At 36.9% G+C, this 27,261-nt stretch overlaps 1 protein-coding gene and 1 pseudogene across 10 annotated transcripts in view; both read left to right on the forward strand.

The window, feature by feature from the left end:
- Positions 1-25,148, forward strand: part of SNAP91 (synaptosome associated protein 91) — a 146,267-nt gene extending 121,119 nt beyond the window's left edge. For 8 of the 10 annotated variants that reach the window (XM_019442758.2, XM_019442761.2, XM_053904683.1 and 5 more), the window contains 7 exons: positions 386-535; positions 3,964-3,994; positions 4,960-5,071; positions 15,908-15,991; positions 17,550-17,654; positions 21,666-21,768; positions 23,734-25,148. In XM_019442758.2, the coding sequence (XP_019298303.2) occupies positions 386-535; positions 3,964-3,994; positions 4,960-5,071; positions 15,908-15,991; positions 17,550-17,654; positions 21,666-21,758 (575 nt within the window). In that variant the 3' untranslated portion in view covers positions 21,759-21,768; positions 23,734-25,148. The remainder of the gene's footprint in view (positions 1-385; positions 536-3,963; positions 3,995-4,959; positions 5,072-15,907; positions 15,992-17,549; positions 17,655-21,665; positions 21,769-23,733) is intronic. The other 2 variants (XM_053904680.1, XM_053904681.1) reach the window with 1 other exon arrangement.
- LOC128777937 (U2 spliceosomal RNA) lies at positions 765-903 on the forward strand (annotated as a pseudogene).
- Positions 25,149-27,261: the final 2,113 nt, after the last annotated feature.

A 27,261-nucleotide genomic window follows, 5' to 3' on the forward strand; every position in this document is an offset into this window, starting at 1 on the left:
CCATGTGGTAGTAGTATTCTTCCCATTAGTTTTCAGAGGAGAAAACTATAGCTCAGACAGTGATTTTCTCAAATTCACACAGTTAGTGAGGCATGCAACTAAACTGAGCCTAATTCCAACCCCAAAATCTGTGCTCTTTCCTGTACATTACACAGATTTTTTTCCATCTTTATTTATGTTTACTAGTATTTCTGTACTTTATGGGTAGACATATGTAGACATGTTCTTCTACGTGTTACAGTCATAAAAAGTGTGAATTACATGCCTTCTTTTGTAAGATTGTACATTCACTTGTTTTATAGTTTTTCAAAAGACAATTTCCATCTAAGTTTGCATATGGCCTTATTTTTCCAATTATTCTGACTCTGGTCTATTTGATTTTTAGTGTTTGATGGTCTAGGTGATCTACTGATGCCAACCATGGCACCAGCCGGGCAGCCTGCACCCATCTCAATGGTACCCCCCAGTCCAGCCATGGCAGCAAGCAAAGCCCTTGGGAGTGACCTTGATTCATCTCTTGCCAGCTTAGTAGGCAGTGAGTAATACAGTTGTTTGTTGTTGGGTTTTTTACTGTATCATATGTGAATTTTTGTTCTCTATCCTTTCGTATATATTTGTTTCTGGATTCACTTACAGGTGAGTATATCAAGGAGCGGACAGAAATTCTTAATGTTCTACCCAGTACAGTTCCTTGAAGGATAGACAATTGTTGTGCCATTGTTTCACAAGCAGCACCCATGCTGTTTTTAATATAAATTACTAAAATCGCTTCTCGGCCTTTTGGCTAAGATCAAGTGTAATATAAATTACTAAAGGGATAGAGAGCATATGCAAGTGTCAAACCAAGTACATTATGTATACTAAGTACTTAATTTTTCATTTCACTTGGAAATAAGAACACAAAGTAACTTAAATACTGAAATAATGACAATTGACCATCCATGTGAATTTTGGTTACTCATTCAACAAATATTTACTGACTACCAAGCACTCTTCCAGGCTCTAAGGCTAAATCAGTGAACAAAACAGGTATAAATTTCTGTTCTTACGGTGCTCAGGAAGGGGAGAGACAAACAGTTTGAAATAAGTAAGTTCTGTAGTACATGAGGTCATAGGCATTCTGGGGAAGAAACAGACCGGGCGAAGAGGAGTTGGGAACACTGCAGAGGGGAGTTGGGTTCCCTGAGAAGGTATATTTTGAGCAAAGATCTGAAGGTAAAGGAATGAACCACATGGATCTGAGGGAGAATATTTGCAGGCAGAGAAGATAGCCAGTGCAAAGGCATTGGGGCAGAAAACTGCCTGTCATATTTGAGGAATAATAAGGAGACCAGAGGCTAGAGATGGGTAAAGAGAGAGTCCTAGGAGATGAGGGCAGCTAGTATAAAGACTTGCCTTTCCTTTTAACCCTGAATTTGATTCTTTATTAAGGTGAATGGGTTCACACTGCTGATACCTTTTCATTTTAAGTAAAAGTGAAATATTTTTTAATAAAATATCTTCCAAAACTGAAAAAAAAAAAAAGATCTACATACCCCCTATCAATATTCCAGTTTCCTTGTTTATAGAGCTTGATGAGTTGAACCTAAAATTCGTATGGAAATGCAAGGAAGCCAGAATAGCCAAACATTCTAAGTAAAGAAGAATAACCTTGGAAGACTCACATTTAGTGATTTTAAAACTTACTACAAAGCTATAGTAATTAAGAGAAGTGGTATTGCCTAGGGATGTGCATATACCTCAGTGGAATAGAATAACAGTCTAGAAATAAGCATACATCTGTGGTCAGTTGGTTATCACCAAAGTTGCCAATACAGTTCAATGGGAAAAGACTTATCTTTCCAACAAATGGTGTCAGGATAGCTGGACATCCACGTGCAGAAGGATGGAGTTAGATAATTCAACTCCAAAATATTACTTTGCTTACTGCAAAATAATTAATTCACAGTGGATCATAGAACTGTATGGATCATAAGTGCCAAAACTATAAAACTCTTAGAAGAAAATGTGTTAGTAAACAAATCTTCGTGACCTTGGATTGGATAATGTTCTTAGATATGACACCAAAAGCACAAGCAACAATAGATCAAAATAGATAAATAGAACTACGTTAAAATTAAAAACTTTTGTGCTACAAATGACACTATCAAGAAAGTAAAAAAATAACCCACAGAATGGGAGAAGGTATTTGTAAAACATATATCTGCTAAAGAACTTATACCCAGAATAAATAAAGAACTCTTACAACTCAATAATGAAAATACAAATAACGCAATTTTATTTTTTTTAAGTTTCTTTATTTTGAGAGAGAGAGAAAGTGAGTGGGTAGGGGCAGAGAGAGAGGGGGGAGAGAATCCCAAGCAGGCTTTGCAGGGTTAGCGCAGAGCCCTATGTGATGTCGGGCTCAAACTCACGAACCGTGAGATCACGACCTGAGCCAAAATCAAGAGTCGGATGCTCAACCGACTGAGCCACCCAAGTGCCCCCAAATAACCCAATTTTAAAATGGCCAAATGATTTGAATAGGTCTTTCTCCACAGAAGATATATGTATGGTCAATATGCACATGAAAAGATGCTCCACACCAGTCATCTGGGAAATGCGTATCTAAACCACATGAGATATCACTTCTCACCCATTAGGATGGCCATAATTAAAAAAAATAAAATAAACAAACAAAAACAAAAGAAAAAAACAGTGCTGATGAGAATGTGGAGACATTGAAACTCTAGCATTGCTGGTGAAAATGCAACTGTGGAAAGCAGTTTGGCAGTTTCTCCAGACCTGAAACAGTTACCCTTACAGAGCATACCATATAACTAGCCTAGAAGCTCTTCCCATACATCTCTGCCCAGCTTTGCTCAAATCTCACCTCCCTGAGGCCTTCCCTGAACACCCTGTTTAATGCCCGTCACCCTCATCCTACCTGACCAGATCCCTTGTGCCCTGCTCTTCCTTTGCTTATTTCCGTAGGCTTTCCTATCACCTTGTAGTAGCCTACATAATTTACTTTATTATTTTATTGTTTTATTCTCCATCTCACTCTATTAGAATGCACATTCCCCTAGGATCAAGATCTTTGTTTTCTTTACTAATGTATCCTATGTGCTTACAACAGTGCCTGGCGTCTATGGAGGCTCAATAAATATTTGCTGAAGTAATCAGTGAATTGAGATTAGAGTGGAATGAGTAAGCCAATTATGTCAGGAGTCCCCAAGACCACCTTCACATTCAGAGATCCACTAGAATTCAGAGGACTCAGCAGCACATAGTTGTACTCACAGCTAAGATTTATTACAGCAGCATAATAAGGACACACAGCTGGATCATTAGGGCAAAAGACACAGGCAAGTTTGGGAGTATCCATATACCGACTTCCTTATGCTCTCCCCTTCCCAGGAGGGGAAAAGCATACAAAAATGCAGCAACACGTGTGATATTTCTGCCCAGGGAAGCCCTGTAGAGACTCCACACCCAGGTCTTTTATCGGATGCTGATCATGTAGGCACTCTGCTTAACACAGCCCAAAATTTCAGTCTCGCAGAAAGAAGGAAAGCAGGTGTTCAGCATAAACCACATTGTTTGTACAAACAGTTTAGACACAGTAGCCACCCTTATCATTAGGAAAAGTATTACCGCAGCATGGAGAACAGTTTACTAAGCTGGGTTCCTAGATGCCAGCCACATAGGCCTTTTAAGAGAACAGTCTCAAGCGTGCTGTGTTTACTCTTTCCTAGATACCAGCTGACATTAAAATGTGATCCTTAAGTATAATGTGAAGTAAAAGAAAATGTTAGATTTCTGAACATGTTTCCTAACATAGTTTCTCCTTTGTAAAATTGAATACAGTCATTCTTAGGCAAAATGTGGACTTTTTCTAGAACTCTCTTTGATCTTTTAAATGTCATATCATTTAAGCTGAGTATAGAGGTTTAAGTTCTTTTTTCTTTTATCCTTTTATAGATCTTGGAATTTCTGGTACCACATCGAAAAAGTAAGTATTTTTGAAATTATCTGGTTTTCTTGTGGCAGTGTATTTACATTTATTTGAGACGATTAAATGCATTGGAGTAATAACTTATTCTCGAGCTCAGTAATTTCAAAATTGGTTTTTACTGCATTCTGGACTTTTGTTTTTGTTATTATTCTACTGGAACCTCCAAACTGTTGGCTCTGCAAGGAAAAGGAACAATCTATTTTGGTCTCCAAGATTGTCACTAAATTATAGCTAGAAATACTTCAGAATTATGGTTTGAATGCTTTAATAGCTTTAAATTCTAGAACACTATTCCTAGCTAACATTGGTTTTTAAAAGTCTGTCATGGAGGATCAATTTTAAGGAAGGATAGAAAGAATGGTCAACGATGTACCCTCTCTTTAGATGCACATTTCAGTACCTTTGAAATTGGGATGCATTTTACAGTAGATATATCTGACAGTCACTGTAAGGCAGGTTGTAGTCATGATGCAGTTGTGTGAAACCTTCTGATGAACCCTCCGACATCTAGAAGAAGTGCCATGATGGATGAAACAAACTACAGATATTTGATAAAGTGTAGAGTATTTATGATATTTGGAAGTTTTTGTAACCAGTGAGGAATTTGGTTGAATTTTGTGGCACATTCTTCTATTGGAAGAATGCATGTTCCTCTAGGATCAGGATCTTCATTTTCTTCACTAATAATCCCAAGTGTTTACAACAGTGCCTGGCATCTATAGAGGCTCAATAAATATTGAGATCCAAACTCTAAATCATTTTTTATCAAATGCTTTTTTATACTGTCTTAGATACAATACAGTAAGACTCCTCTATAAGTTTAATTTGTTCTCCTTATTACCACTTGCCTTAAACAGACTACATCTAATCCCAAATAAAAGTATCTAAGGAGCCACACACATTGTTTTCTGAGTAGTGTGTTTTTAATACATGTGTTTGTTTTTTTGCATGCTTGATTTTAGGGGCGACCTTCAGTGGAATGCTGGAGAGAAAAAGTTGACGGGTGGAGCCAACTGGCAGCCCAAAGTCGCCCCTGCAACCTGGTCAGCAGGTGTTCCACCAAGTGCACCTTTGGTACGTAGCCACCAGGGCCCAGGGCAGTGCTGACAATTTGCCAGTTTCCAAGCATGGGACAGAATGCACTTTGTTTAGGTTTGCTACTGACATTGTACTTTTTCATCCACATTGAGGGGACATAAGCAGGATGCGATATTTACCAAAATGCAAATTTCATTGACTTTCTATTAATAGATTGTGGCCCATTTTTTTATTTTCATTATTTCAAAATAGTATTTATGCTTCTTTAGATATTACTTCTATATTTGTACAGTTATGGAAATAACTTTTCAAAATAATTCAGTATCACTGGTGATTATCCATATTTTGCTCCCATTTCTGTCGCCTAATTGTCTTAAGAAGTAATGAAAACTTTTTTTTTCTTACCAGAAAGATTGGGCAGTTTTCTGTTATGTAAATGGACTTTGATTTTAAAACTCTATTAATTCTGCTTACCACTTTTTAAACTGAAATACTAACACCATCTTTTCTATAAAATTTAAATAGATTTCATGTTTGTGTATTAAATTTCTATTAATACCAATCATTCACTCTGGGAAAGAGTGTATCACTGGAAGTAAAGACTATCACTTTGTGAGATTTGTTACCACAAAAAGGATGTTTCCTAAAGCAGCAAAATTTACTGTTTTCCTGTATATGCTCCATTTTTGGCTAAACTGGGCTAGTCACTGTTTCCCAAGCTCAGTTGTAATTTTTCAGCTTTGCTTACTACCTTCACCTAAGTCACTCTTTACTAAGGCTTTCTTGATGCAAACCTTTCCTTGTTGCCTGAATTAATTCCTAACCATCACCCACCAACCCCAGCCAAACATGCATAGAAGTGAATTAGTATAAATTAGAATATAAACATTTTAGGTAGACTTTATTAAAATTAATCATGCTCCATAAATTAATTTCAATACCTGAATTATAGAATTTAAAACATGTTTTCTTTTGAATAATTTGATAAATAGTAATGTTTTTATATATAAAGTTTTATTATAATTTTATAAATAAGTGTAAACCAATCTGAAAAGGGCCATTTGAACTAAAATTTACCACTAAACAATACTAATAGTATTAATCAAACTACAATTTATACTGATGCGGGATCACCGAGCCCAATGGTCAAGAAAGAATTTTTGAGATATTTTACGGTGCAAAAAAGTTGTTTATTGAAGTACAGAGATAGGACCCATGGGCAGAAAAAGCCCCATTGTAAGTGTGAGGAGTGACTGATTATAATAGGGTTTTCTGTCTTACGGAAGGGAAGGTGACATTAGGGCTCCAGGAAATTGAGTCTATAGATTTCTGGAGGTCTGACTATTCTCAAGATTGTGCTTTTCTTGTAAGTCATTAAGACAGTGACAAACTGATGAAGTTTCATGTCCTCCATGACTGTGATCTTTAGCAGTTAACCATTGGCTTTTTCCTTCCTTTGTTCCTGGGCAGTCTTGAGTGCCTGAGAAATGTTAAATATGTCCCTCTCCCACCTTGGGGAGATTTTTGCCCTCAGCTTGCCTTTTGTTATCTCATCAATGAATACCACATATTGACATTAAATTTCACAATTTATATTATCATTACCAAATTAAAGAAACTAATTTTCTTATTCTCTCTAAAAGAGGTCTAAAGAGACCTCATGTGTTGTTCTGAGAGGTTTATACTTTAGTGTATTGCCCTTATTAGCAGGCTTAAACTTTTCATTGTTTTTTTAACAGGTTAATTTCAGAACAGTTACAGTGATAACAGAGTTTAAAGATAGACTGGAGGAAAGCTTGGGTATCTGGCAGATAAGCTGTAGGCTTAAAAAAAAGAATAAACAAAAAAGTGGTTGAGAACCACAGGTGAGGGTGGAAAGGAAGACAAGGAAGAAAATCTCAGGTAGAATCCACACAGGGGATCACTGTGAATGAAGCTACAAGACAGTGGTTGCCCAGGTTTCTTAATGGGGCGGTCACTAAACAATGAGGCCATTTAACCAAGAAGCAGAAGGAGGGAGAACTACTTTAGTAATAGTATTAAGTTGGAGACCTTCCTTGGTCAGCACCTCTCCTGAGATCAAGATTTTCACCATACAAGGTTACAGATTCATCAGATACTTAATTTACAGCTGGTCTGCTTCTTCAGGACAACAAGGCTACTCATTATCTGATTAGCAGGCACCGTCACTGAGAATGAGATTGATATTCTCTCTTTTTTTTTTTTTTTAACTCCAAACTCCTTATTTTTATTTATGAAGCAGAAGATGTTAAGTTGTTAGTAATTAAACTCCAGGAAGTAAAAGACAGTACACTTTAGCATAAAGTATCCACAACAGCTGTGGAAAGAGAAACTAGACCAACAGAAATAATTTATCAGGAAGGCAGAGTCACATGTTGTTCTGTTTCTGTTTTTTTGTTATTTTCCTTGACTTTTTAGACAACAATATAAAGGCGGTCAAATGCAGAGTTATTTTATCTTCATTAACTCTAAGTCTTATATGTTGTCTATATAAATTTACTGCCATTTACCCATTTACTGCAAAGCTCTTCTTCTATAACAAAGCTCTGGCTTTGCTTTGACTTAAGAAACTATTCTGGCTTAATTACATAAGAAGGCCTCTGGCTTCTTCTCTCCACCCCATTCTTTCATAAAATGCTGCTTCCGCGTCCCTAAATATGTCTGAGTCTCTTTTTTTAAGCATATTCAAGCAAAGGAAGAGAGACAACTGAAATAAAACTTCTGCCTCGGAAGCAGCAAAGCAGTGTTTCCGTGTCCTCTGGTAATCTGCAGGCCTCTCCTTTTGAGTAGGAGATGAAAGAGTAGGTGTGAGGGTGAGCATCCTTCTGCTGCCTTCTAAAGTTTCTATTGATAGACAAGAGCTAAGGTTACCTTCCCAGTTTGTTTCAGATTTCCCTCAACTGCTGCTTGGAGGTACAGCTGTAGAATTTTTCAGATCATAGAACTCAAGTTAGATCTAAAAATCTTAACAGGACTTGAATACTTTAAACATGTCTGCTGGCAGGGCTCTGTCATCATGGCCATCAAGAGCCCTGTGCTTCCAGGATTACTTTTTCCTGTTTTCCAATACTCACTTAAGTTTCCATCCTACAAACTGGGAAGATTCTTGCAGTTCAGAAACATATGCATTTGGCAGGGGGCCACAGAATCCACATTTCTTTCCCTAAAAACAACTAACCTTCGTGTGCCTACATATGAAGCATTCGGTAAAATGTTGAAAAGAAAACAATAATAATAAATAAAAAAGGACCTTAGGACAAATAATATTTGGGGAGTAAATTATTAAGGGTTAATCTGGTCAAGCAAAATGGAAAACTTAGACTATATTTAAATTATTTGACCTATTTATTTGATCAGCAATTTCCACAAGTTCATTTTATTTTGATAACTAACAAAAATCTTTTTTTTTTCATAGCCTGAAGTTCTAATGATAACAATTCTGGTAAATAATACAGTTATCATTGTATAATTCAATCCTGATAAATGATATGATTCTGAACAGCCTGTTACCTAACCTGTTGAAATGATGAGTAAGGAGTGAATCTGAAGTATAATACCTGTTTACCTGTTTTGTTTTTAATTTTTTTGATAAAATTTACATAAACATTAAATTCTCCATGTTCACAACTTTAAAGTGAATATTCATTCAGTATATATTCAGTGATTTTCAGTATATTTACAGTTTTAAAACTGTCACTATTGTCTAACTCCAGAATAGCTCCAACCACCCCAAAAAGAAACACAATCCCTTTGAATTCCCACCTCTCCCTATCCCCTGGCATCTAATAATTTACTCTATAGATTTGTCTATTCTGGGTATTCCATATCATCAGACTCCTATAATATGGAGCATTTGGTGCCTGGCTTCTTTTACTTAGCATGACATTTTCAAGGTTCATCCATGTTGTAGCACGTATCAGTACCTCATTTCTTATGGCTGAATTTGGATATACCACCTTCTTCAACTGATGGGCATTTGTGTCATTTCTATTTTTTGGCTGTTATGAAAAATACTTCTGTAATTTGTAAAGAAGTTTTTGTGTGAATATATGTCCTCTTGGGTGTATACCTAAGAATGGAATTACTAGGTCATGTGTAACTCTCCACTGAGCCTTTTGTTTTTTTTAATTTTTTTTTTTAAGTTTATTTTTGAGACAGAGAGAGACAAAGCATGAACGGGGGAGGGTCAGAGAGAGGGAGACACAGAATCTGAAACAGGCTCCAGGCTCTGAGCTGTCAGCACAGAGCCCGACGCGGGGCTCGAACTCACGGATCGTGAGATCATGACCTGAGCCGAAGTCGGCCGCTTAACCGACTGAGCCACCCAGGCGCCCCTCCACTGAGCCTTTTGAAGAACTGCCAAACTTTTCCACAGCAGCCACGTCATCTTACATCCCCACCAGCAATACGTAGGGTCTCAGTTGTGGTTTTGATACAGATTTCCCTAATGATAAATGAGGTTGAGCTTTTTTTATGTGCTTCTTGGCCATTAGTTTGTTTGGTTTTTTGTTTGTTTGTTTGAGAAATATCTTCATATCCTTTGCCCATTTTATGATTGGGCTGTCTTTTTATTATGGAGTTCTAAGAAATCTTTATGTATTCTAGAAACTAGATACTTATTAAATACTGTATATGATTTGCCAATATTTTCTCCCATTCTATGAGTTGCCTTTTTATTTTCTTGATAGTGTGTGTCCTTTAATGCACAAAAGATTTGAATTTTTTAAGTTTATTTATTTATTTTGAAAGATAGAGCTGGGAAGGGACAGAGAGAGAGGGAGACAGGTGAATCCCAGGCAGGCCCTGCACTGATAGCACAGAGCCCAACGTGGGACTCGAACTCAATCATGACCTGAGCTGAAGTTGGATGCTTAACCAACTAAGCCATCCAGGTGCCCTCAAAGATTTTAATTCTGATAAACTTCAATTTATTTATTTTTGTTGCTTGTGCTCTTGGTGTCATATTTGAGAAACAGTTGCCTAATCCAAGATCTTGAAGATTTACACTTATGTTTCTTGCCAAGAGTTTGTATACTTTTCTCTCTTACATTAGCCCTTTTACCTATTTTAGGCTCATTTTCATATATGGTATGGCACAGGGGTCCAAATTCATTATTTTGCATGTGGAAATACAGTTTTCCCAAAACCATTTATTGAAAAGACTCTTCTTCATTTATTGGCCTTGCCATCCTTGGCAAAAATCAGTTGACCATAGATGTCTGGGTTTATTTCCAGAATCTTTATTCTGTTGTATCGATTTATATGTCTGTCCTTCTGCCAGTACCATCACTGTTTTGATGTAGCTTTGAATTAAATTTTAAAACCAGGAAGTGTGAGTCCTCCAAATTTGTTCTTCTTTTTCAAGACTGTTTGGCTATTCTGGATCTCTTGCATTCCCACAAAAATTTTAGGTTCAGAATGTCCATTTTTCCAAAAGAAGCAGTTGAAATTTTGATAGGGATTACACTAAATGTATAAAGCAATTGAGAAATATTGCTATCTCAATATTACATCTTCTAATCCTTGGACACAGGATATCTTTCTCTTTATCTAAGTTTTTTATTTCAACAGTGTTTTAACAAGTTGTTTAACAAAGTTTCAACAAGTCTTGTCCTTTGTTTAAGTTTCTCTTTTTAGTGATCTCTTTGCTCAATGTGGGACTCCAACCCATGACCCCAACATCAAGAGTTGCACACTCTTCTCACTAAGCCAGCCAGATGCCCCAAGTCTTGTACTTCTTTTAATTTTATTCTAAGTATTTTATTGTTTTTAATGCTATTGTAAATGAATTGTCCTTTTAATTATATTTTTTTATTGTCCACTGCTAGCATACAGTGAACACTACACTGATTTTTGCATATTGATGTTGTATCCTACAACTTTGCTGAATTTGTCTATTAGTTCTAATGGGTTTTTTGGTATATTGATTCCTTAGACATTTGTATATATAAGGTGATGTCATATACAAATAGAGATTGTTTAATTTCTTTTTTTCTTTCTGGATGCTTTTTCTTTCTTTCTTACCTGATTGCCACAACTAGAACTTCCAGTGCACCTTTGTCTTTATTCTAAGGAGAAAGCTTTCAGTCATTCAGCATTAAGTATGATGATAGCCATGTGTTCTTTGTAGATGCCCTTATTCAGGTTGAGGAATTTCCTATCTTATCATGTGTGTTGAGTGGATTTTTTTGTTTTTTGTCGTGAAAGGATGTTGGATGTTGTCAAATGCTTTTTCTGCATCTACTTATATGATTATGTTTTTTTTTATATATATTCTATCAATATGACATATTACATTGACTGGGTCAACCTTACATTTCTAGGATAAATCCCACTTGGTCATGGCATATAATTCTTTTAATATCTACTGGATTTAGTATGCTTGTATTTTGTCAAGAATTTCTGCATCAGTGTTCATAAAGGATATTGATTTATAATCTTCTAATGTCCTTATTTGTCTTTGGTGTCAGGGCAATACTGGCATCAAACAATAATTAGGAAGTATTCCACAACTTTTTTTTTTTTGGTATGGCTTGAGAAGGATTAATATTAATTCTTCTTTATAGTTAATAGGATTCACCAGTGAGGCCATCCAGTTCTGGGCTTTTCTGTGGCATAAGTTTTTTTTTATTGTTGACTGTATTCCCCATGCTGCACTTTTTTCATAACTAGAAGTGTGTACCCTTTAATTCCCTTCATCTTTTTGCCCATCCACCTCCCCTCTGGCAACTACCAGTTCTTCATATGTAAGAATCCGTGTTTTTGTTTGTTCATTTGTTTGGGTTTTTACATGCCACATTTAAGTGAAATCATATGATATTTGTCTTTCTCTGACTTATTTCACTTAGCACATACCCTCTAGGTCACTAATGGCAAGGTCTCATTCTTTTTTATGGCTGAGTAATATTCTAGTCCATATATACCACATCTTCTTTTTCCATTCATCTCTGGATGGACACTTAGGTTGCGTCCATATTTTGGCTATTATAAATAACGCTACAGTAAACATAACGGTGCATATATCTTTTTGAAATAGTGTTTTCATTTTCTTTGGGTAAATATTCAGTGGTGGAATCACTGGGTCATACAGTATTTCTACTTTAAGTTTTTTGAGAAACCTGCATACTGTTTTCCACAGTGGTTGCACCCATTTACATTCCCACCAACAGCACACGAGGGTTCCCTTTGCTCCACATCCTCACCAACACTTGTTATCTCTTTGTCTTTTTGATATTAACCATTCTGACAGGTGTGAGGTGATGTCTCATTGTGGTTTTCATTTGCATTTTCCTGAGGATAAGTGATGATGAGCATCTTTTCATATGTCTGTTCACCATCTGTAGGTCTTCTTTGGAAAAATGCCTGTTCAGGTCCTCTGCCTATTTTGTAATCAGATTGTTTAGCTTTGTGGTGTTGAGTTGTGTAAATTCTTTATATACTTTGGATATTAACCCCTTATCAGATCTATTATTTGCAATTATCTATTCCCATTCACTAGGTTGCCTTTTTGTTTTGTTGATTTTGATTTGGTTCCCTTTGCTATGTAAAACCTTTTTATTTGGTGTAGTCTCAGGTTTATTTTTGCTTTTGTTTCTCTTGCCTGAGGAGACATATCCATACATATGTTGCTAAGGCCGATATCCAGGAGATTACTGCCTGTTTTCTTTTAGGAGGCTTTATGGTCTCAGGTCTTACATTTAGGTCTTTAATCCACTTGAGTTTATTTTTGTGTATGATATAGGAAAGTAGTCCAGTTTCATTCTTTTGCATGTCCCTGTCCATTTTTCCCAACATTGTCTATTGAAAAGACTGTCTTTTCCTCCATTGTATTTCCTTGCCTCCTTAATTGACCAGACAAGCATGGCTTATTTCTTGGCTCTCTCTTCTGTTCCCTTGATCTTAGTATCTGTTTTTGTGTCGGTATCATACTGTTTTGATTACTATCGCTTTGTAGTATAACTTGAAATCTGGTATTATGATACTTCCACCTTTGTTCTTCTTTCTCAAGATTTCATTGCCTATTTGAGGTGTTTTGTAGTCCATACAAATTTTAGGATTAGTTCTAGTTCTGTGAAAAATGCTGTTAGTTTTTTGATAGGAATTACATTGGATCTGTTGATGGCTTTGAGTAATATGGGCTTTTTAACAGTATTAATTCTTCCAGTCCATGAGCAAGGTATATCTTTCCATGAGTTTGTGTCATCTTCAATTTCTTTCATCAATGTCTTTTGTGTTCAGGGTATAGATCTTTCACTTCCTTGATTCAGTTTATTCCTAGGCATTTGAATCTTTCTGGTGCAGTTGTTTTCTTAATTTCTCTTTCTGCTGCTTTGTTATTAGTGTAGAGAAGCATAATATTTCTTATATTGAGTTCATATCCTGCCATTTTACTGCATTAATTTATCAGTTCTAATGGTGTTTTGGTGGGGTCTTCAGGGTTTTCTACATATAGTATCATACCGTCTGCAAATAGTGAGAGTTTTCCTTCTCCCTTACCAATATGGATGCCTTTTATTTCTTTTTCTAGTCTGATTGCTACAGCTGGGACGTTCAGTGCTATGTTGAATAAAAGTGATCAGAGTGGACATTTTTGTATTGTTCCCTATCTTAAAGGAAAAGCTTTAAGTTTTTCACCATTGAGTATGATGTTAGCTGTGGGTTTTTCATATATGGCCTTTATTATGTTGAGGTATATTCTCTCTCAGTTTACTTTGTTGAGAGTTTTGATCATCAATAGATATTGTATTTTGTCAAAAGCTTTTTCTACTGCTATTGAGATTATCATATGGTTCAGGACTTTTTTGATTACTGATGGAAGTTTTTTGATTACTGATATAGTCTCTTTATTTGTTATAAATTTATTTAGATTTCTTTTATAACTTCTTCAATCTGTTTTTGTACTTTGTCTCTACTCTCGTGTTTATCATTTCCTTTCTCTGCTTTCTTTGGGTTTAGTTGTTTCCTTTTTCCTAGCTTCTCAGTGTGGAAGTTTAGTTTATTGAGTTGAGATCTTTCTCCTGCATATGAGCTATATGCTCTTATTTCTTTGTATGTCTCAGAATTTTTTTGTTGAAACCTAGACATTTTGAATATTATAATGTGTCTACTCTAGAAATCAAATTCTATCTGTTACCTAAGGGTTTGTTGTGGCTACTCTTTATAATTTATATAAATTATAAATATAGTTTATTTGTTTGTTTTGATTGTTTAGTGACCATTCTGAACTAATTCTGTAGTCTCTGTTCTTTGTTATGTGTGGCCGTTGAAGTCTCTGCTCCTTTAGCTAAGTGATGAGCTAATGATTAGGCAGAGATTACTTAAATTCCTTGAACCAGAATATCTCCCAGTCTTTGTAGAGGAGCTCTGAGTGTGTGCTGGGGCAGGTCTTCAGAGTCAACCAGGCAGTTTGCAACCCTGCCTTAGCAATCACTTACAGCTTGCGCAAAGCCTCAGGGTCAGCTGGGGGCCCTCTCCTGTCTTCCCTGACCCTGCACACAGCCCTGGGCGTGTGCATGGTCTTCCAGATTCCCAGGAGTATGTCTGAGATTTTTAAACCTTTAATCCCCACATCTCCTTCTCCAGCCTTTCCTCCCAAGGTTTTTGTTTAGTCTACTGTTTTTGCCCTGTTATCCATTGCCTCAGACAGCAACAACTAAAACATTTGCCTGTAAATGGCTTCCACAAATGGCTTCCCCCAAAAGTGCTTAACAACTTTAGCACTAGGTGCATTCCCTGTTTGGTGAGACAAAGACAAGCCTTTTGAGCCAGTCTTTCCAGGGAGCCACACAGACGAGACAAAATAAATAATTAAATATATTTTACTCCCTCTGGTACTATTACTGAAGACATAAGCTGTTATTTTCAAGACTACAGCTATGCTAAAGAACAGTGGGTGAAACTTGGGTAAGTTAGGATGCCACAGAGCTCACTACTCTTGCCAAGATCCAGCTGATTTTCTTGAATAAGTACTTTCTTGATTACTGCAAGCTTTTGGTTAGTTTTCAGAGTTCTAAAATAGTTGGTTCTAATAGGTTTTGCCTGTTTTTCTACCTATTTTATAGATTGGGGAGACTTTCAGAGTTCCTTACTTCACCATTTTTGCTGACATCACTATTTTCTTTTTTAATTAGGATTTTGCTCTAATAGTTGAGTTCAATTTAAGGGATTGCAGTAGGGTTAGTTTTAAACATAAGGAAAATATTAGGAGATTTGTTGTATAACTAAAAGCTGTCAGACCTGTATCTGAAATGGGATATTTGTGCTTTATTATGTAATGTGCAGTCTTCTAAATGCTTCCTAAAACTTGGATTTAATTTTGGCCCTTGAGCAAATGTAGAGCCATCAAAATTCAGAGAGAAGTATAACACAGAAAAGAATCCAAAAATGGGGGTGGGGGGGGGCAATGGAAACCAAGCATTGATATGTAAATGAAGACATGTTTTTCAAATGTCTAGCCCAGTACCTGTAGGAGGATATAATGATAGGAAAAGACATGCTTAGAGAAACTCAACTCATTTACAGTGAGGGTGGAAGAGAATTGTAAGAGGAAGAAGAGAGGAAGGCCAATGCTGTGAGTAGGCTTTAAACCAGTGAGCCCAAATAAGACAACAGTGAACATCAAGTTAGTAACCTTGTTCATATCATTAGCATGGTGCTAGAGCCATTTTTTTTAATGTAAAACTAAAATGGGATATTTCTTTACATACCCACACATATTTAAAGGGGCATGTATTTTAAAATTATATTCTGTCATTTTAAAACCAAATTATGTTGGTTCTTTTTGTTTGTCATTGTTGTTGGTGTGTGTGTGTGTGTGTGTGTGTGTGTGTGTGTTGTGATTTTTTTTGGTAGCAAGGAGCTGTACCTCCTACCAGTTCAGTTCCTCCTGTTGCCGGGGCCCCATCTGTTGGACAGCCTGGAGCAGGATTTGGAATGGTGAGTGGCGACTTGTGCTAAAAATTGTAATTGACATTTTTGAGGCCTTTGCCAAATCCTGTATTAACAAATACCTCTACAGAATATAATTCTTCCCTGAATACAGTAAAGTAAAACTCAAAAAATTAAGTCATCTGCTTTAAACATTAGGAAGTCTACACATGACATGACAAAGTCAGCTAGAAAATATTTAAAATTGGGGTGCCTGGGTGGCTTGGTCACTTGAGCATCCAACTCCTGGTTTTCTGCTCAGGTCATGGTCCCAAGGTTGTGGGATCGAGCCCCACATTGGTCTCTGCACTGAGTGTGGAACCTGCTTAAGATTCTCTCTCTCTCTCTCTCTCTCTCTCTCTCTCCCTCTCTCTCTCTCCCTCTCTCTCTCTCTCTCTCTCTCCCCCCCCTCCCTCCCTCTCCCTTTCCCCCCTCCCACCCCCCCACCCCTCTCCCCCATTCACACTCTCTCTCTCCCTCTCTCTCTCTCAAATAAAATGTTTATATTTAAAATAAGTTCTTATATCAAGATAATTTCTATGTCATTTTTGGAATAATACTTACCAAACATATTGTTAGCTCAGTTATCAAAATCAACTCTTAATCATTATACTAGCACTTTTCACTTACCACTTTTATCACTAGTAAATATTAGGACTATGATCCATAAATCAACACAGTTGATCGACAATTCTTTATCTCTTAAGAATTATGCTTACAGCAGACAAATAATCACCAACAAAGCCTGGTTGGGATAAGGATGCCCTGTGGCCAGCCAGACTTGCACCGCACCTCAGTGATTCTCTGCCGTCTGCCAGCCTTACGGCACCCATTGTTCAAAATTACAAGTTATACTTTCTCACAGACCTACATTCCTCAAAAATTTTCAGAAACATATTAAAGACATAAACGTCAGGCACTACTGTTACAGGATTCTTTACCTCAGTACCTGGAGGTCACTGTCTCACTCTTCCAAAGAATGAAGGCACAGAGTAAAATGAACAGCAGGCAAGAGTTTGGAAGAGTGTAAAATCAGAAAGTAAGAACAGTATGAAAGCTCTCTTTACAGAGAGGGAGCATTCGAAAGTGAATGCCCGCAGACTGTGGGCCAAGGGCTTTGTTTTTATAGGGTTTTGCTTGGCCCCTTTCCTTCCCCCTTGTTTCTTCTCAGGTCCTGCCCTTATTGGCTGGTAACTCTAAATGCCTAGTCATTCCTTTTTGATTGGGTCATTTCCACTGTATGAGGGGTGGTCTGCAGCCATACCACTCCTGGTGGGTCGTATGCTTTATGGTCTACTACTTATTTTTAGTTATGTCTTTTGTCAAATTCCTGAAGGAAACCTGACGGGAGTAGGTGGTGTCCGCTACATGCTTAAGAGGAACCTTCTGCCTGATGGGGGGTTTGCTGTGGTCAGGTGCTCCCCACATTCTTCCAAAATAGGTGTTTTTCCCCACCCAGGGACCCCAAGTCCTAACATTTCCCTCTCTGCCCATTTTACCCTATCTTTTCCCCATCATGTGACCATAGTGGATTCCACTTAGGCTGTGAACCACTCTTCCTTTTCAGCCTCCGGCTGGGACTGGCATGCCCATGATGCCTCAGCAGCCAGTGATGTTTGCACAGCCCATGATGAGGCCACCCTTTGGAGCTGCAGCTGTACCTGGCACACAGGTCAGTTTTTTAATGTCCTCAAAATAATGACATTAATGTGTGAGTATAAAACTGCCATGTGGCAGACTCTTTAATCTTTTACCTGATATAATCCTTATATCTGTTGCTTCAGAAGTTAGGGGAACATGAAAGACAGATTAGCAATAGTGTGAGAAAAATGAATAGAAGTAACTTCCTATCCTAAGTCCCTCCATTCCTCTCCTACTTAATTCGGAATAATTCCTGAGAACAGCTAGACATTTAAAGTATCTGAGCATTTATTCTGTAAAAATGAGTACTTCTGATTCGTAGTTTTATTATGTGTTTCCAGAGTTAGGTAAACTCAGGGATAGGGACCGCAGTCCTCCAGACCACCAGGTTTGCCCAGGTGTTGTGATACTAACGACAACAAGTAGCCAAACTGCAGAGTCCAGGGGAGCAGCCCCTACTGTTGCAGGATTTTTTACCACAACACCCGGGATTCGTTGTCTGGCCGCTTTGAAGAATGAAGAGGTGGACACAAAATGAGTAGCAGGCAAAAGTTTACTAGAGTATAAGATCAGAAAGGAAGAATAGTAGGAAAGCTCTCTTTACAGAGAGGGGACATTTGAAAGTGAATGCCCGAGGACTATAGGTGAGGGTCCTTGTTTTATAAGGTTCTGGTCAGCCCTCCCTTCCCTTCCCCCTTGTTCCTAGGTTCTACCCTTATTGGCTTGATAGCTCTAGGTGTTGGGTTGTCCATTCCTGATTGGCTCGTTTCCATTGTATGTGGGTGGTCTCGGGCCATACCTAGGTCTTTTGTCCAATTCCTGAAGGAAAACCTGAGGGGGGAGTAGGTGGGGTCTGTTACATTCTTAAGAAAAACCTTAAGCCTGAGGGGTTTTGCTGTGGTCAGGTGCTCCCCCCATTGTTCCAAAATAGGTGTTTTCCTCCACCCAGGGACTTCAGGTCCTAATCTTTCCCTCTCTGCCTACTGAATCCTATATTCTCCTATCAAACTACAAGGCTGCCCTCACTTCAGACACCAGCCACAAGTTTGAGAGTCCCAAGGGCTACCCTCTCACTTCAGACCAGCTGCCTACAAATTTGAAGGTTCTCAGACAATTTCCTAGAATAACACACAGAACTCAGGAAAGCATGAAATGTATTGCAGTTTTATTATAGTGAAAGGATACAAATTAGATGTAGCCAAAAGAAAAGATGTGCAGGGTGAAATCTGGAACTGGGAAGGTCCCAAGTATGAAGCTTCTTTGCCCTCCAGAGTGTGTTACTCACCTGGCATCCGTGTATAACAATATACATGCAGTATCGCCAACCCAGGAAGCTCCCCTGCACCTGGGGACGCGTGCCGCGTTTGTATTGAAGTTTCCGTATATAGGAATGACTTGTCCGTATATAGGAATTCTTGTCTCTGTGGTTGAACTTAATCTCCAACCCCCCCCCCCCCACCTCACTGAAAGTCAGGCTGATATCATGTAGCCCCAAGAGCCAACACTCTAATCATACTGGTATTTCTGGTGTGGCCAGTCCCCACCCTGAGTCCTCTTACTAGCATCGACTGTCAGGTGTGGTTCCAAGAACCTTTGTCCACCCTGAATGACAAAGACATTCCTATCACTCAGGAAATTCCATAGGTTTAAGGGTTACCTACCAAGATTCAGGACAAACGACAAACCCCTCTTTAGATGAGGCCCTATTTCTTACTACACAAAGTGCTACCTTTGCTTACAAAGATGCTAAGGCATGTACATTTTGCTGAATTGTTTTGCTAATAGTGATAGTCATGCTGGTGAGTAACCAGTTCTTGATTCCTCTTATAAATGTCCTGGCCAAGGTGAGGGTATATGTAGAACCAAAGAGGCTTTCACCATGAGAAACTGCCATGGATGGAGTCAAAACACCAAGTATGACTTTACTAGCACCATGCTGAGCAAAGCAAAACAAATAGCTCAAATACAATGTAATGGTATTGGCAAATGGTTTCACTTCTATAATGTTTTTAACTTACCAAATGGTGTTTATATTGTGTTATCCTTCGGATACCTACTTTGAACTTTCTGAGAATACTTTAACCTCTTTGGCTTCCTTTCATCGTCTCTAAAATCCATCCTCCCTACCCATTCCCAAATTTTACTTTCAGCTTCTTTAACCCCTCAAAAGCCACAGTGACCAGAAGAGAGAATGATGGGTGTTCAAAGAGATAAATTTAGAATGTGAGAAACCCGAGCCTTCAAGGCCATACTCAAAATACTGGCTTCCTGAGAAATTTTCTACCCTGCTCTGAGACAAATGGACCCTACCTCATGTGGTTTCTGAAGGGAGTGAGGAAGGTTCTGGGGGTAATAGTTGGGGTTTAATTTAATCTAGATATATTTAAATTGTAGGAAGGACCTGATTTATTATGAATGTTTTCGTGATGGTTGAATATACCCATGACTACCACTTTTTTGAAAAAAGGCAGAACATTTCTATTTTTATTACTTGGAAGAATTATTATTGAGGCTTTTAAAATCTTATTGTATTTAGTGTGCTGAAAGCTTTAAAAATAAATTAACATAATATTATTTAAATAGTTGTTTCTCTTGCATAATGCCAGTGTTACATAGCATCAGTTCATTTACTTAATTCAAAGAATGAAAATGAAAAATAGATGGCATGATGAAAATCGTGTTTTAATCATTTAATTGAATTTATAGTGATTTAGGAAACAGTATGCCATTTTAATAAAAGTTTTCGATTGTATTTCCCATATCAGAGAAGCATCAGAGGTGATTATACTGGATAGTAAAATATGATTTTGTAACTTCAGAAAACAAAACAGTTTTTCATTACTGACACCTGGACTGTTCCACTCTATCTCATTTGGTTGGTATCATGATGATGTCATCTAACCAAATTATTCATGATGAACCAACTCTTGAGTTTCTTACCTTCCGAACAACTTCAACACTTGCATTTATTTTCTTCCTGATCTTCCTGTGAAGTAGGATTCCTGCTTTTCAAAAAGGAAATTTGACTGATAGGTACTACAGTCACTCAATAGTTTCTAGACATGGGAACAAATCTAAAAATCCTTACTTCTGGAGCTCTATTTATTGAACCAATGAAAACATATATCACTACCCACAATCAGAGATTTCTATCCTGTTACAGGGTAGGAGAATAATTAGACTCTAAGGATCCATGTAAATTATTACCCTATATAGATTACGTGACCTTTTCCAAGGCCTCATACCCTGACACTCCTGCAAAAGCCTGCTTCCAAAGCTTATTTCTGTCACGTAATGAAATAATATGGGTGTTAATTAAAGAGAATCAAGGTAAGTTCATTCTTTGTTGCTTTTGCTAACAGTACAATATGATTTTATCCTATGGCATTTAGGAATTAGCCCTCTCTGTGAGCCGGACAGGCAATACAATTTACTGACATTCATAACTGGGAAACTCTTTGCCCATCTGAAACAGACAGTGCCCCCAAACTTGTTTTCATTTAAAATGCTTTGTATGAAATTCTGGGATACCTAGCTAATAATTTAAAGTAATTTCTTAAGTGACTTTCTGCAAATTATTTCCTTTCAATTTTTCCTTCAAACTCATTCTCACTGTAAGGAAAAGTTATTATAATTCCTTTATTAGCTTAGTGGTACTGATAACTCAAAGTAAAAATGCTTTTGTATAGAGCAATTGATTGTTGTGTTTTTTTACTCCATATTCATAATATCTGTATGTGACTAGTTTTCCATGTCTTCCCTAACTCTTACTCATATTGTTCTGCCTGAGTCCTCAAATACTACTTGGGCAAAATCTGCTGTCAGAGAATTTTGAGAAAGCCAAATATCATTTGAAATGTACTTTATGAATCCAAAATTAAACACAACACTGTGGCTGAGTAGAACAAAGTAGATTTTATAAACCTTTAGCCATCTGATCTTCTGCATGTTTGGTTTCTGTGGTATGTGCTCTGCCTAATGCTTACCTGTCTCTCTGTTTGATTTCTCTTTCTGCTATCTTGGGCTGGCTTTTCCCCATTAGCTTTCTCCAAGCCCTACACCTGCCACTCAGAGTCCCAAGAAACCTCCAGCAAAGGACCCATTAGCGGATCTTAACATCAAGGATTTCTTGTAAACAATTTAAGGTATCTAATATTGAGCTTTTCCTGTGGGCTTGCAATAATGACCTATGCAGTGCTTAGCTATTTCAGGTATGATATTTGTACCTCTGTGCTTTAAATACATGTATAGAGTAATAATTTGAGTGTTTATACTTATTAAGTCAGTATTAAAAGCCATTAATGAATTATCAGTAAATTTTTTTAAATCTTAATTTATAAAACTAAGAGAGAGAAAAGCCTCCAAGTTGTCCTGAAAAGCACAAAAATTTTACTGATAAAGCAAAAAGTTACCAGCTTGGTAAATTAGAAAATTACCACTTTACTACCTGATGATTGGAATTTATAAAAAGCTAACATTTATAATATTGCATTTAGAAATCATCTAAGAATATACTTGACTACAAAATTGTATTTTGTATTTGTTTATACTTTTTTGACCTATCAAATAAAGCCTAGATTGTTACCCTTTGCATTTCTGCATTCAAGCAGAATTTTAAATTTCTAATGCTGTAGTTTTAAATTTCTAGTATAATTTATGCAGTGATGATTAATGGACTTATGGAAGGAAACCAATAAAGGAAAAATGTTTACTACTAACCCCAAACCTAATACAGTGGGTAGATTCTCAACAAATACTTGCAGAAAGTGGATAAACAGTAATAATGCTGCTTTTTTTTGCACAGTACTTTTCATATCCACTTCCTAATCATGAGCTCCTCTGGTCATCTTTGTGAGAAATTAAATCCTGTGGAATAAACTAGCCAGATACTTTTTGTCTCCATTGCACAGCTGAATGAACTGATCATTGACATTGAGTGATTTGCCCAAGGTCACACACTAGAGGAAGAGTAAGAGTGTCAACATTTTTGGGCCATTGTCCAATGTAATTTTTATTTTGTGTGTGTGTGTGTGTGTGTGTGTGTGTGTGTGTGTACACACACACACACACATATGTATATGTATATATATATGTGTGTATATATATGTATATATATACACACACACACACATACACATACATACATATACATATGTATATTTAAACTTTTTCTAATGCCTACTAATATTTTTATGGAATCCTACTTGATGTTTTTTTCTTATATAAAGTTAGTAAGTTTTATCATTTTAAGGCCTTGACATCTCAGCCAAGTAATTTCTCCTTGTGCCTAACTTTTCTTTTCCACTTTTGGTTGGATTGGGCTAGGGTAGGCATAAATGAGACAATGAGCACTTCTTAGCCATTAAAGTTTCAGGACCTACCAAGGATACTGCAGGGAGCAGCCTTTTATCTACCTCTCATTCATTCAGTAAATATCACTCTCATCATATGCCCGGAACTCTGATGAGCACCTGAGACAGAGATGCTTGAGACAGCCCCAAGCCCAAAGGTTCACAGTCACAAGGGAGACAGACACAGACTAATTTATGAAAAAGAGTTACCCATGTGATTAAGGCTTCACCCCAGGAAGATTTCCTGGCAGGGGTGACTGGTAAAGCACAGACTGGCCAGAGTAAAGGGGGAAGTGGTATTCGCAAAGGCACTAAATTGCCATGGAAATCTCCCTCCTCTATTCTGTTACTTGTTCAACTGTTTAGTGACTCAGTGAACACCATAACTGAAAAGAAGCAAAAAATAATGAAAACGACTGCCATTCCTTTTCCCCCCTTCTGCCCTGTTTTAAAGGTGAACTGTTCTTAATTAATAGCAGATGTCTCACTACTAAGATTTCTAATAAGTATCCACATCTCAAAATTTTGCTATTTTTATCTAAAATGAAACTATACATTAAAAGTTTTTTAAAAAATTTTTTTCCTTGCTAAAACTTTAAGCAAAGAATTGTGAAAGGTATATAAATGTGAATTTGTTATACAGAAACATTTTGCATGAAGATTTTTCATAGTAACTGTGAAATAAAAATTGAAAGGGAGGTAGTATGTTTGAGGAGTGTGTAATATTGTTTCTAACTCAAGTGCTTTTTATCTTTACAGCTGCAATTTTTGTGACTGAATAGGAAAAAAATAATGAGTTTGGAGACTTCAAATAAAATTGATGCTCAGAGTTTCAAAGTGAGCCACCAGTACCAAACCCAATGCTTACTCGTAACTTCTCTTCCAAAATGTGTAGCACAGCTGTGAAAGTGAACATTAGGAATGTGTACTACCTTAGCTGTTATCCCTACTCTCAAAATTGTAGTGTATTTGGGTTATTTGTGTGTTGTACGATGTAAAAACAATGAATGGATGTTCCTGATGCCTTTAGTGCTTTTCTGGACCTCGCCCATGGACGGATGACGCAGCTGTTGTGTGGTGAGCCATTTGGAAAGATGTGTCTGTGTTTTTGAAGGTTTCAATGTATATATGACTTTTGGACAAACCTAAACTCTCCCCATGAATTCTCTTTTTCTCTGTATCTCTGTTACAAACATAGTGTGATAATATCAAATAGTAAGGAAAACACTCTTAAATATACAAAACTTTTTCGGTGTGGAGTACATTTTTCCAATCACAGGAACTTCAACTGTTGTGAGAAATGTTTATTTTTGTGGCACTGTATATGTTAAGAAATTTTGTTTTAAAAAATATAAGGGTTAACGTCCATAATAAATACTTCTCCTTGAATCTACCTTATCAAGAATGAAAAAATCATATGGAAAGAATTCCATATGTAATCACTGCTATATTAAAATGTATATTTTGATTATATTTGACAGGTTTTGCATCTAAATTGACCTATTTATTCATTCTTGATTAAATGCACTGAAAAGTAAAGGGTCTGTTTCTATCACGTCCGTGAAAATGAAATTAGAGATGTGCTATTCAGATGATTATGAAGGCACCCCGAGGTATATCTGTAATTTAAAGATTACTGCAAATATTTTTATTTTATTGTGGGTTTTATGTACATCTGTTAATTTAGTATTTCTTTGTGTGTTCTGTAGACTAGTGTTCTTCCATCCCTCAACTGAGCTCAAAGTAGGTTTCGTTGTACCATTGTGATTAGAATTTAAACTAATTCAGAGAATTGTATCCTTTACTGTACATATTGTATTCTTTAATTTTTAATTTGTTGTCATACTGTATGTGCTGATGGCTTGGCTTAAGATTTTGATGCATAAATGAGGTCACTGTTGATCAGTGTTGCTAGTGGCTTGGCAGCTCTTTGTAAAAGCATACTGGGTTGGAAAGGTGTTTGCCTATTTTTCAAATTATTTAATAGATGTATGGTACCATTTAAAAGTGGTTGTATCTGAATTTACTGTGGGGATAACATACACTGTAATGGGGAAAAATTACCTAAAACCAATTTCAAAATGGCATTTCTTTCTATTTCAGTTTAAAACCCCAGTGCATGTACGCCCTCTGAGATGCAATAAACACCTTGAACAAAGAAAATGCAAACATAATCTTTCTCTTTTTGATTATTTTTTAGAGAAAACATCTGCTTCAGATGACACACAGCATATACAAATATTGAACACTTAAAAACATTCACAGTGAGAAATGCTGGCCGTGCCAACATAGTTGTGATTATTTTACCATAAGTCAAAAACCAGAAAAAAAACATTATTATCAGCTGTTGCTAAACTTGGGACTCCATGGATGCTGCCAAATAAACTGAATCCCATATTTCAAAAAAGAAGAGGATGAACTATCTTTTAAATTATGCAACTCTTCTAATAGTTTGGTGAGAATTATCCATGGAAGTTGAAGAATAATAAGACTTTAGATTATAGTTTACACACACACATTTGTATGTGCATGTACTCAGATACAAAAATCTAGATCAGCCAATTATATTATATTATATTATATTATATTATATTATATTATATTATATTATATTATATCATATTATATTATATATTATTATTATAGTTTATACCTATGACTAGATTGTAACAATAACTCAAAAAGTAGTCCAATTCAAATAGAAGTATTTCTCAGCTAGAACCATATTCTTATTTCTAAAACTCTTTCTCTTAGTTAACTACAATTTGTACCTTGAGAACTAACTTTCAGAAGCTAGTATCTGATTATGTAATATGATTTTTGTAGATTACATTTTGGTCATATATTACTCTGTAAGCATATTGTGACACAAATATGTTTTAGTCTTTAAATAGTTTTAAGTTTAATACTGTTGTGTTTTTTTTTTTTTTAGTTTTTTTAATGATTTATTTTTGAGAGAGAAAGAGAGAGTGCGAGCGGAGGAGGAGCAGAGAGAGAGGGAGACACAGAATCCGAAGCAGGCTCCAGGCTCTAAGCTGTCAGCACAGAGCCCAACACGGGGCTCAAACCCACAAACCGCAAGATGATGATCTGAGCTAAAGTTGGACGCTTAACTGAGCCACCCAGGTTCCCCTAATATTGTATTTTTTAATAGGCTTTTTCTCTTCATTGAATGGCCCATGTGGTATAAATTCTTAACAGGTCAAGCTGCAAGAACATTATTTTTAAATCATTCCCTCAAACCTTGCTGCAGTGAGGTTTTTGGTGGTCCTTGAAGAATTGTCATATAGATGAAATGCTGAAATGAGGTCCTCTGGGAACTTAAAAAATGAATCTCTCTGGATAATTTTCAGCCTGGGTCCAGTTTACCCATGATGTTTTCTACATGGTGAGCATGCCTTTCTAGCCTCACTTCTGCCTCAGTCCCCAGCCCCTGTATGCATCAGTATATGGGCACATGCACACTGTTCTCCACATAACCACACCACTCGTGAGGCAGGGGGACACGAGGCACCTTGCTGGCTCACCCAGGGCCCTCACCAGCTCCAGCAGTGCAGCGAAATCCCACTTGTCCATCATGGCCCCCCACCCTGCTCTTCTCAGAGCACAGCTTTCATCAGCCTTTACGACACTTAACATATTGTGTTATAATCATCTGTGGCCGTGGCATCTGCTCTGGTTGATTGTGAGCCTCAGAGGCAGGAAAGGTTCCTGTTCATATCCTCAGGAAGTAGCACTTCAGTAGGCACTGGGTAAGTGTGGGATGGATACAAATATACTAGTTCTCAGAGGTGTCCTGCTTTACCTGGATATTGCTGGGATGATACCATGTTTCTAATTACTGAAGAGTAACTCTCCTATAGCACATTGTCAAATGTTTACAGAGTTTTAATAGCTCACTGTCAGCTCATTTTAATAGAAGAACTGACGTCAATTAAAAACCCATCCAGTTGAAGACTTGAACCACTTATTATATGGTATAATGATTGCAAGTGGTTCTCTCCATGTCAACGTGTCTCCTTTGTTCTCTTTTATATTATCTATTGTACTTTAAAAAAGAGAATAAAAACCAAAGACTTTTTAGGAAGCGTCATGGGGTTTGCAAGAGAAGGAAAGGAGTGCACATAAAAAGAGAAATGGAAACTCAATTCACAGAAAGATAAATTGTGTGAAGGCCTCCTTCTGTCTCTTAGAGTAGACACCTTTAATAATCTATCCCCAAATTTTTGTTGGTGGAAAGGGGCATGCTCTCACATCAGTGATTATCATGGTGTTTCTCGTGTGGAA

This window comes from Panthera pardus, unplaced genomic scaffold, assembly GCF_024362965.1.
Source record: "Panthera pardus isolate Hobbes unplaced genomic scaffold, ASM2436296v1 HiC_scaffold_17, whole genome shotgun sequence".
Lineage (NCBI taxonomy): Eukaryota > Metazoa > Chordata > Mammalia > Carnivora > Felidae > Panthera > Panthera pardus.